The following is an 11,337-nucleotide window of genomic DNA, read 5'->3' on the forward strand; positions in this document are numbered from 1 at the left end:
TGATGCGCGTTCAGCGCCACGATTCGCGTCTGGTCCGGCTGCGCCACGTCCGCGAAGATCACGTCCACCATGCCTGGGGGGGAGGGCGGAAAAACCGGGATTAGCCCGGGATAATCCTGGGATTAACTCAAATAATCCCGGATGAACCCAGATTGTCCTGGAATTCTGGAGAAAAAGCTCAAAATTCCCCCAAAATTCCAGCCAGGAACCCAAAACAACCCCAAAATTCCACGTCTGCCAAGATCACGTCCACCATGGCTGGGATGGGGGAAAAACCGGGATTAGACTGGGATAATCCCTGGATTAACTCAAATAATCCTGGATTATCCTGGAATTCTAGACAAAAAGCCCAAAATTCCCATGAAATTCCAACAAAATTCCAGCCAGGAACTCAAAATTCCCATAAAATTCCACATCCATGGAGATCAGGTCCACCATGGCTGGAGGAGGAGGCAAAAACCGGGATTAGGCCTGGATAATCCCAGGATTAACCCAGATTGTCCTGGAATTCTGGAGAAAAAGCCCAAAATTCCCATGAAATTCCAACAAAATTCCAGCCAGAAACCCAAAAAATCCCCAAAATTCCACATCCATGAAGACCACGCCCACCATGGCTGGGGGAGGAGGCAAAACCGGGATTAGGCCGGGATCACTGACCAATCAGCAGGCAGTACGTGTGCGGGTGAGGCCCCGCCCCAATGGCTCACTGACCAATCAGCAGGCAGTACGTGTGCGGGTGAGGCCCCGCCCCAATGGCTCACTGACCAATCAGCAGGCAGTACTTATGTGGGTGAGGCCCCGCCCCAATGGCTCACTGACCAATCAGCAGGCAGTACTTATGCGGGTGAGGCCCCACCCACAATGGCTCACTGACCAATCAGCAAGCAGTACTTATGCGGGTGAGGCCCCGCCCCAATGGCTCACTGACCAATCAGCAGGCAGTACGTGTGCGGGTGAGGCCCCGCCCCAATGGCTCACTGACCAATCAGCAGGCAGTACTTATGTGGGTGAGGCCCCGCCCCCAATGGCTCACTGACCAATCAGCAGGCAGTACTTATGCGGGTGAGGCCCCGCCCCCAATGGCTCACTGACCAATCAGCAGGCAGTACTTGTGGGGGTGCCCCAAGGTGTCCCTGGGTGTTTCTAAGCCCCGCCCCCCCAGGTTCAGGCCCCGCCCCCGTGTGTCACTGACCAATCAGCATGCGGTATTTGTGGGGGTGCCGCGCGTCCTCGATCACCGGCACCACGTTCGTTCCCCCAGGTGTGTCCCGGGTGTGTCCCAGGTGCAAGCCCCGCCCCCCAGGTTTCAGGCCCCGCCCCCTGTGTGTCACTGACCAATCAGCATGCGGTATTTGTGTGGGTGCCGCGCGTCCTCGATCACCGGCACCACGTTCGTTCCCCCAGGTGTGTCCCGGGTGTGTCCCAGGTGCAAGCCCCGCCCCCCAGGTTCAGGCCCCGCCCCCGTGTGTCACTGACCAATCAGCATGCGGTATTTGTGGGGGTGCCGCGCGTCCTCGATCACCGGCACCACGTTCGTTCTCTTCTTGGCCACGTTGAGCAGGTCCCGGCCCGAGCGGTGCGAGAACTCCACGGCGTAGACCACGCCCTCCTGGGGACAACGGGGGACACCGGGGGTCAGTGATGGCCACCCAAGGTCACCGGGGGTCAGGGATGGCCACCAAAGGTCACCAGGTGCCACCCAAGGTCACCGGGGGTCAGTGATGGCCACCCAAGGTCACCAGGTGCCACCCAAGGTCACCAGGTGCCACCCAAGGTCACCGGGGGTCAGTGATGGCCACCCAAGGTCACCGGGGGTCAGGGATGGCCACCAAAGGTCACCAGGTGCCACCCAAGGTCACCGGGGGTCAGTGATGGCCACCCAAGGTCACCAGGGGTCAGTGATGGCCACCAAAGGTCACCAGGTGCCACCCGAGGTCACCGGGGGTCAGTGATGGCCACCAAAGGTCACCAGGTGACACCCAAGGTCACCGGGGGTCAGTGATGGCCACCAAAGGTCACCAGGTGACACCCAAGGTCACCGGGGGTCAGTGATGGCCACCCGAGGTCACCAGGGGTCACTGAAGGTCACCAAGGGTCAGTGATGGCCACCCAAGGTCACCAGGTGCCACCCAAGGTCACCAAGGGTCAGTGATGGCCACCCGAGGTCACCAGGGGTCACTGAAGGTCACCAAGGGTCAGTGATGGCCACCCAAGGTCACCAGGTGCCACCCAAGGTCACCAAGGGTCAGTGATGGCCACCCGAGGGCACCAATGTCCACCCAAGGTCACCAATGTCCACCCAAGGTTGTTGATGTCCACCCAAAGTCACCAGATGCCACCCAAGGTCACTGAAGGTCAGTGATGGCCAACCAAGATCCCCAAGGTCATCAGTGGCCACCCAAGGCCATTGACGGCCACCCAAGGCCACCAATGTCCACCCAAGGCCACCAATGTCCACCCAAGGCCACCAATGTCAACCCAAGGTCACCAGGTGCCACCTGAGGTCACCAATGTCTACCCAAGGTCACCAATGTCCACCCAAGGTTGTTGATGGCCACCCAAGGTCATCGGTGGCCACCCAAGGCCACCAATGTCCACCCAAGGACATCAGGTGCCACCCAAGGTCACCAATGTCCACCCAAGGACACCGGGGCCACCTGAGGTCAGCAATACAAGGTCACTGATGTCCACCCAAGGTCACCAGGTACCGTCAAAAGTAACCAAATGTCACCAGGTGCCACCCAAGGTCACCAAAGCCCACCCCCAAGGTCACCAGGTGTCACCAAAGGTCACCACTGGCCACCTGAGGTCATCAATGTCCACCCAAGGTCACCGATGTCCACCCAAGGTCACCAGGGGCCATCAAAGGTCACCAAGTGTCACCAGGTGCCACCCAAGGTCACCAATGCCCACCCCCAAGGTCACCAGGTGCCACCCGAGGTCACTGAGGGTCCGTGATGGACACCCAAGGTCCCCAAGGTCATCGGTGGCCACCCAAGGTCACCAGGTGCCACCAAAGATCGCCAGGTGCCACCCAAGGTCACCAATGTCCACCCAAGGTCACGAGGGGCCATCAAAAGTCACCAAGTGTCACCAGGTGCCACCCAAGGTCACCAACGCCCACCCCCAAGGTCACCAGGTGTCACCAAAGGTCTCCAGGGGCCACCCGAGCTCACCGATGTCCACCCAAGGTCCCAGGTGCCACCAGGTGCCACCCAATGCCCATCCCCGAGGTCACCAGGTGCCATCAGGTGCCACCAGGTGCCACCCAAGGTCACCAATGTCTACCCAAGGTCACCAGGGGTCACCAAAGTGCCCAGGTGTGTGTTATTGTGCCCCCAGGTGTGTTTTACCATAGCCAGGTGTGCATGAACCTGTACCCAGGTGTGTCCAGGTGTGACCAAGTGTGTCTGTGCCCATACCCAGGTGTGCCCAGGTGTGTCTGTACCCGTGCCCAGGTGTGCCCAGGTGTGACCAAGTGTGTCTGTGCCCATACCCAGGTGTGCCCAGGTGTGTCTGTACCCGTGCCCAGGTATGCCCAGGTGTGCCCAGGTGTGTCTGTACCCGTGTGTTACCCAGGTGTGCCCAGGTGTGCCCAGGTGTGTCTGTACCTGTGCCCAGGTGTGCCCAGGTGTGCCCAGGTGTGTCTGTACCCGTACCCAGGTGTGCCCAGGTGTGTCTGTACCGTCCCCAGGTGTCCCCAGGTGTGCCCAGGTGTGTCTGTACCTGTACCCAGGTGTGCCCAGGTGTGTCTGTACCTGTCCCCAGGTGTCCCCAGGTGGTGCCAGGTGTGTTACTTCCAGGTGTCCCCACGTGTGCCCAGTGTGTCTACCTGCCCCACGATGTCGAATGGCTGACGGTGGTGCCCGAGGCGGCGCCCAGGTACGACCTTGGCACCTGCACCCGGTGTGTCTGTACCTGTACCCAGGTGTGCCCAGGTGTGCCAGGGTGTCGTACCTGTCCCCAGGTGCCCAGGTGTGCCCAGGTGGGCCCAGTTGTCTGGTACCTGTACCCAGGTGTGCCCAGGTTGCCCAGGTGTCTGTACCTTCCCCAGGTGTGCCCAGGGTGTCTGACCCATACCCAGGTGTGCCCAGGTGTGCCCAGGTGTTGACCATACCCAGGTGTGCCCAGTGTGCCTGTACCTGTACCCAGGTTGTGCCAGTGTGCCCGGCCCAGGTGTGCCCAGGTGTGTTACCTGTCCCCAGGTGTGTGTTACCTGTCCCCAGGTGTGCCCAGGTGTGTTACCTGCCCCACGATGTCGGAGACGTGGCTGACGGTGGTGCCCGAGGCGGCGCCCAGGTACAGCACCTTGGCCCCCGGCCGGATGTGGATGCGGTCGATGCCCCCCAAGATGGCGGCGGCGAGCTTGGAGCGGAACGGGTTCCAGGCGCGGTACTCCACCGAGGCCTCGCCCTCCTGCACCAGTACACACCAGTATAAACCAGTTTGAACCAGTATGAACCAGTACAGACTGCTATAAACCAGTTAAACCCTATAAACCGTATAAACCAGTATAAACCAGTATAAACCAGTCTGGAGCGGAACGGGTTGCAGGCGCGGTACTCCACCGAGGCCTCGCCCTCCTGCGCCAGTACACACCAGTATAAACCAGTTTGGAATGATTGAAGCCACTGCAAACCATTATAAACCAGTATGGACCAGTATAAACTGGTATAAAACAATATAATCCAGTAGGGACCAGTACTGACCAGTATAAACCAGTATGGACCAGTACAAACCAGTATGGACCAGTATAAACCAGTGGGGACTGGTACAGTCCTGTATGGACCAGTATGGACCAGTATCCCCAGCCTCTCCAGTACAAACCAGTGCTCCCAGTACAAACCAGTGCAAACCAGTGCTCCCAGTCCCTCCCAGCACAAACCAGTGCTCCCAGTACAAAACCAGTATAAACCAGTACCCCCAGCCCCCCACAGTCCCATTCCCAGTCCCTCCCAGTCCAAACCAGTGCTCCCAGTACAAACCAGTGCTCCCAGTCCCTCCCAGCCCCATTCCCTGTCCCTCCCAGCACAAACCAGTGCTCCCAGTACAAACCAGTATAAACCAGTACCCCCAGCCCCCCCCAGTCCCATTCCCAGTCCCTCCCAGTACAAACCAGTGCTCCCAGTACAAACCAGTGCTCCCAGTCTCTCCCAGTCCAAACCAGAGCTCCCAGTACAAACCAGTGCTCCCAGTCCCATTCCCAGTCCCTCCCAGTACAAACCAGTGCTCCCAGCCCCATTCCCAGTCCCTCCAAGTACAAACCAGAGCTCCCAGTACAAACCAGTGCTCCCAGTCCCATTCCCAGTCCCTCCCAGTCCAAACCAGTGCTCCCAGTCCCATTCCCAGTCCCTCCCAGTCCAAACCAGAGCATCCCAGTCCCTCCCAGTCCTTCCCAGTCCCTCCCAGTCCCTCCCAGTGCTCCCAGTCCTCCCAGTCCATTCCCAGTCCCTCCCAGTCCCACCAGTGCTCCAGTCCTCCCAGTCCCATTCCCAGTCCCCTCCCAGTCCCTCCCAGTCCCATTCCAGTCCCTCCCAGTCCCTCCCAGTCCCATTCCCAGTCCCTCCCCAGTCCTTCCCAGTCCCTCCCAGTCCCTCCCAGTGCTCCCAGTCCCTCCCAGTGCTCCCAGTCCCTCCCAGTCCTTCCCAGTCCCTCCCAGTCCTTCCCAGTCCATCCCAGTCCCTCCCAGTCCATTCCCAGTCCCTCCCAGTGCTCCCAGCCCTCCCACTCCCAGTCCCATTCCCAGTCCCTCCCAGTGCTCCCAGTACCTCGACGCTGATGCGTTTCTCGCCGTACACCGACTCGCCCGGCACCAGGTTCCGCGTCACCAGCGCGTCCTCGCGGCCACGGCAGATGAACACACCTGGCACAGGGGGGACAGGGGAGGGACAGGTGAGATACACCTGAGATACACCAGGGATACACCTGGGATACACCTGGGATACACCTGGGATACACCTGGGATACACCTGGGATACACCTGGGATACACCTGCGACAGGTGAGATACACACGGGATACACCCGGGATACACCTGAGATACACCCGGGATACACCTGGGATACACCTGAGATACACCGGGATACACCTGGGATACACCTGGGATACACCTGGGCACACCTGGGATACACCTGGGTACACCTGGGTACACCTGGGTACACCTGGGTACACCTGGGATACACCTGGGGCACACCTGGGATACACCTGGGCACACCTGGGATACACCTGGGATACACCTGGGATACACCTGGGTACACCTGGGATACACCTGGGATACACCTGGGCACACCTGGGATACACCTGGGATACACCTGGGACACACCTGGGATACACCTGGGATACACCTGGGCACACCTGGGATACACCTGGGATCACCGGACACCTGAGATACACCTGGGATACACCTGGGAACACTGGATCACACCTGGGACACCTGGGATACACCTGGGATACCACTGGGTGCACCTGGGATACACCTGAGATACACCCGGGATACACCTGGGACACACCTGGGATACACCCGGGATACACCCGGGATACTACCGGGATACACCCGGGACCCTCAGCTGCTCCTTAGCTCCATGCCCAGTCCCTCCCAATCCATCCCAGTTTAAACCAGTCCCTCCCAGTTACCCCCCCAGTCCCTCCCAGTCCCTCCCAGTCCCCCCCAGTCCATCCCAGTTACTCTCCCAGTCCCTCCCAGTCCATCCCAGTCCATCCCAGTCCATCCCAGTCCCTCCCAGTCCCTCCCAGTCCCTCCCAGTCCATCCCAGTCCTCCCAGTCCATCCCCAGTCCATCCCAGTCCCTCCCAGTCCATCCCAGTCCCTCCCAGTCCCTCCCAGTCCCTCCCAGTCCATCCCAGTCCCTCCCAGTCCATCCCAGTCCCTCCCAGTCTGTCCCAGTTCCCTCCCAGTCCATCCCAGTTCCATCCCAGTCCCTCCCAGTCCCTCCCAGTCCATCCCAGTCCCTCCCAGTCCCTCCCAGTCCCTCCCAGTCCCTCCCAGTCCCCTCCCAGTCCCTCCCAGTCCATCCCAGTCCCTCCCAGTCCATCCCAGTTACCCTCATGCCGGTGCGGCTCCACCGTCACTTTTTTCCCGCCTTTGAAGCCGCCGCGGGCCCCGCCCCTGGCCCCGCCCCCTCGGCCTCGGCCACGCCCCCGGGGTCCGCCCCGGGCTCCGCCCCCTCCTCTGGCCCCGCCCCCTCCGCGGGCCACGCCCCCTCCGCGGGGCGAGAAACCGGAACCTGCGGGGGGAACTGGGTTATACTGGGATAGACTGGGATAGACTGGGGGGGACTGGGTTATACTGGGATAGACTGGGATAGACTGGGAGGGGACTGGGAGGGACTGGGTTATACTGGGATAGACTGGAAGGGACTGGGTTATACTGGGATAGACTGGGAGGGACTGGGTTATACTGGGATAGACTGGGAGGGGACTGGGTTATACTGGGATAGACTGGGAGGGACTGGGTTATACTGGGATAGACTGGGAGGGACTGGGAGGGGACTGGGTTATACTGGGATAGACTGGGAGGGGACTGGGTTATACTGGGATAGACTGGGAGGGGACTGGGTTATACTGGGATAGACTGGGAGGGATTGGGGGGGACTGGGTTATACTGGGATAGACTGGGAGGGACTGGGTTATACTGGGATAGACTGGGAGGGACTGGGGAGGGGACTGGGTTATACTGGGATAGACTGGGAGGGGACTGGGTTATACTGGGATATACTGGAAGGGACTGGGTTAGGGTACTGGGTTATACTGGGATAGACTGGGAGGGACTGGGAGGGGACTGGGAGGGACTGGGTTATACTGGGATATACTGGGAGGGACTGGGAGGGGAACTGGGTTATACTGGGATATACTGGGAGGGGACTGGGAGGGGAACTGGGTTATACTGGGATAGACTGGGAGGGGACTGGGAGGGGAACTGGTTTATACTGGGATGTACTGGGAGGGCCCTGGGGCTCCCAGCACGGCAGCCCTGGGGTTACTGGTCCATACTGGTCTATACTGGTTTATACTGGGACTCACCTCTGCCTCGGAAGCCGCCGCGTCCTCCCCGGGGGCTGAAACCTGCGGGGAACTGGTCAGACTGGGATATACTGGGAGGGACTGGGATTGAACTGGGATGGACTGGGATGGACTGGGAGGGACTGGGATTACTGGGAGGGACTGGGATTGAACTGGTCAGACTGGGATATACTGGGATGGACTGGGATTGAACTGGGAGGGACTGGGATTGAACTGGGATTGAACTGGGATGGACTGGGATTGAACTGGTCAGACTGGGATTGAACTGGGAGGGACTGGGATTGAACTGGGTTATACTGGGATGGACTGGGACCAAACTGGGTTATACTGGGATGGACTGGGACCAAACTGGGTTATACTGGGAGTGGTCCTGAGGCTCCCAGTGCTCCCAGTTTGCCTCCAGCGCCCCTCCCAGTATAACCCAGTATATCCCAGTTCCTTTCCCAGTCCCTCCCAGTTCCTCCCAGTTACCCCCAAATCCTCTCCCAGTCCCTCCCAGTGTCCCCAGTTCAGCTCTGGCTCCATCCCAGTATGGCCCAGTGTCCTCCCAGTGCTCCCAGTTCAAACCAGTGCTCCCAGTCCCAGTCTGGAACTGCTCCATCCTCTCCCAGTCCCTCCCAGCTTGTCCCAGTCCATCCCAGTTCCCTCCCAGTTCCCTCCCAGTTTGTCCCGGTTCCCCCCCAGTCTCTTCCAGTCCCTCCCAGTCCCTCCCAGTATATCCCACTCCATCCCAGTTCAATCCCAGTCCCCCCAGGTCCCTCCCAGTTTATCCCAGTCCCTCCCAGTTTGTCCCAGTCTCTCCCAGTCCCCCCCAGTTTATCCCAGTTTGTCCCAGTCGCCCCCCGTCCCTCCCAGTCCCCCCCAGTTTGTCCCAGTCCCTCACAGTCCCTCCCAGTCCATCCCATTTCCCCCAGTCCCCCCTCAGTCCCTCCCAGTTTGCCCCAGTTTGTCCCAGTACCCCCCAGTCCCCTCCAGTATAATCCCAGTCCCTCCCAGTTCCCCCCCAGTCCCTCCCCAGTCCCTCCCCAGTCCCTCCCAGTCCCCCCAGTTCCCCCCAGTTCCGTCCCCAGTCCCTCCCAGTCCCCCCCAGTCCCTCCATCCCCCCCAGTCCCTCCCAGTCCCTCCCAGTCCCTCCCAGTTTGTCCCAGTTTGTCCCAGTTTGTCCCAGTTTGTCCCAGTTCCCACCCGGCCTCATCGCGCCGCTCTCTCCACGCGGGGCTCGCGCGCCTCTGTCGGAACCGGAAATGACGCCACAAACAACTTCCCCTTTCCCAGCCCTGCGCATGCGCATCGCCGCTCCCGAGGCTCAAACTCCGCTCACTTCCGGGCGGAAGTGCCCTCAGAGCGCCTCAAGGAGAATCCTGAGGCGATTTTGAGGTTAAAAATGGGGATTTCGGGACAAAAATGGGGGTTTGGGCTGAAAAACGGCGATTTGGGGGTAAAAATGGAGATTTTGTGCTTTTAACGGTTTTTTTGGCGGCTCGCGGCGTTTTGGCGCCGTTTCGGGGCAGTTCCGGCGGACTCGCGGGTCGGCGTCGCCGCCATTTTTCCTCCGAGAGGAGACGCTCCGGCCTGAAAGCTGCTCTCTGTAGCCTTTAGTGACGTCATTTCCTGCGACGCTCCGTCCTTTCCGGCGTGACTCGTTGGTTCCGGCGAGCGGCGAGCGGGGGTGAAAGTGACTTTGAGAGCTGGGACGTACTGGGAGAACTGGGATGGACTGGGAGGGACTGGGAGGGACTGGGAGCGCTGGGGAGGGTACTGGGATGGACTGGGAGCGACTGGGTTGGACTGGGAGGGACTGGGTGGACTGGGGAGGGCGGGAGGGTCGTGAGGGGAGCGGTGGGGGAGGTGCGGGCCCAACTGGGAGCACTGGGGGGAACTGGGAGAGACTGGAGGGGTTACTGGTTTGAACTGGGAGGGGTCTGAGGAGTTACTGGGATGGACTGGGAGGGGTCAGGGGTGAATTGGGAGCACTGGGGGGAACTGGGAGCACTGGGTGGGGTACTGGGATGGACTGGGAGGGGTGTGTGGGGTTACTGGGATGAACTGGGACGGGTCAGGGTTGAACTGGGAGCACTGGGAGGGGTCTGGAGGGGGTTACTGGTTTGAACTGGGAGCACTGGTTTGAACTGGGAGGGGTCTGAGGGGTTACTGGTTTGAACTGGGAGCACTGGTTTGAACTGGGAGGGGTCTGAGGCGTTACTGGTTTGAACTGGGAGCACTGGTTTGAACTGGGAGGGGTCTGAGGGGTTACTGGTTTGAACTGGGAGCCTGGGCACTGGGAGGGTCTGGAGGGGTTACTGGTTTGAACTGGGGGGTCTGAGGGGTTACTGGTTTGAAACTGGGAGCACTGGTTTGAACTGGGAGGGGTCGGAGGGGTTATCTGTTGAACTGGGAGCACTGGTTTGTGGGAGCACTGGTTTGAACTGGGAGGTGTCTGGGGGGTTCTACTGGTTTGACTGGGAGCACGGTTTGAACTGGGAGGGGTCTGGAGGGGTTACTGGTTTGAACTGGGAGCACTGGTTTGAACTGGGAGGGGTCTGAGGGGTTACTGGTTTGAACTGGGAGCACTGGTTTGAACTGGGAGGGGTCTGAGGGGTTACTGGTTTGAACTGGGAGCACTGGTTTGAACTGGGAGGGGTCTGCTGGGCCTTACTGGTTTGGACTGGGAGGGGCACTGGGCCATACTGGGATGGGGCCAGGGGTGAACTGGGAGCACTGGGAGGTCAGGAATTAACGAGCTGCTCATTTGCATAATTAATGAGCCACTCATTTGCATAATCAATGAGCTTTGCTGGCTCCGCCCCCAGTTCATTCCCTTATTTGGCGCTGCAGGGTGGGGCTAATGAATAATTAATGAGCTCATTAGCCTGCTGGATTTGTGGCTAATGAGCCAGGTGCTAGTCAGCCTGCTAATTAATTAATTAATGACTGCTAATTATGCTAATTAACATCGTTAATGAGCTTTCCGTTTTTCCATTGATTTTGTTTCACTTTTATTCCCTTTTTGTCCTTGTGGGGGGCAATTAATTAATAATTAATGAGCTAATTAGTTGCCTAGATTGGTAGTAATTAAGCCTGGGCCGATCAGCTTGTTTATTAACTAATTAGCTGCTCATTAGCATAATTAATGACTCTTCAGTCCTGGATCTTCCCACTTCTGGTTCAGTCCCTGTTTGTCCTTGCAGGGGGGGAATTAATTAATAATTTATGAGTTAATTAATTACTGATATTGGTAGCTAATTAATCTGTGTTTATCAACTTGTTGGCTACCTAATTAGCTGCTCATTAGCATAATT

At 59.1% G+C, this 11,337-nt stretch overlaps 1 protein-coding gene and 1 long non-coding RNA gene across 4 annotated transcripts; both read right to left on the reverse strand.

Moving 5' to 3' along the window:
• Positions 1-6: 6 nt before the first annotated feature.
• LOC127061194 (rRNA 2'-O-methyltransferase fibrillarin-like) lies at positions 7-9,344 on the reverse strand (the record flags this gene model as incomplete). Its single annotated transcript, XM_050987772.1, has 7 exons — positions 9,224-9,344; positions 8,039-8,080; positions 7,060-7,242; positions 5,769-5,863; positions 4,246-4,416; positions 1,477-1,609; positions 7-73 (listed from the first exon to the last, which is right to left on the reverse strand). Coding segments are annotated over exons 1-7 (797 nt in total), but the record flags the coding sequence as incomplete, so codon positions are not given.
• On the reverse strand, positions 5,880-6,644 carry LOC127061195 (uncharacterized). 3 transcript variants are annotated; one of them, XR_007780652.1, is made up of 3 exons: positions 6,498-6,644; positions 6,193-6,321; positions 5,880-5,991 (listed from the first exon to the last, which is right to left on the reverse strand). It is a non-coding gene; the product is annotated as an uncharacterized LOC127061195 (long non-coding RNA). The 3 variants fall into 3 exon arrangements; XR_007780651.1 differs by lacking the exon at positions 6,498-6,644 and adding an exon at positions 6,088-6,109 and having other exon boundaries at positions 6,193-6,363; XR_007780650.1 differs by lacking the exon at positions 6,498-6,644 and adding an exon at positions 6,088-6,130 and having other exon boundaries at positions 6,193-6,363.
• Positions 9,345-11,337: the final 1,993 nt, after the last annotated feature.

The sequence above is a fragment of the Serinus canaria genome, unplaced genomic scaffold, assembly GCF_022539315.1.
Source record: "Serinus canaria isolate serCan28SL12 unplaced genomic scaffold, serCan2020 HiC_scaffold_209, whole genome shotgun sequence".
NCBI lineage: Eukaryota > Metazoa > Chordata > Aves > Passeriformes > Fringillidae > Serinus > Serinus canaria.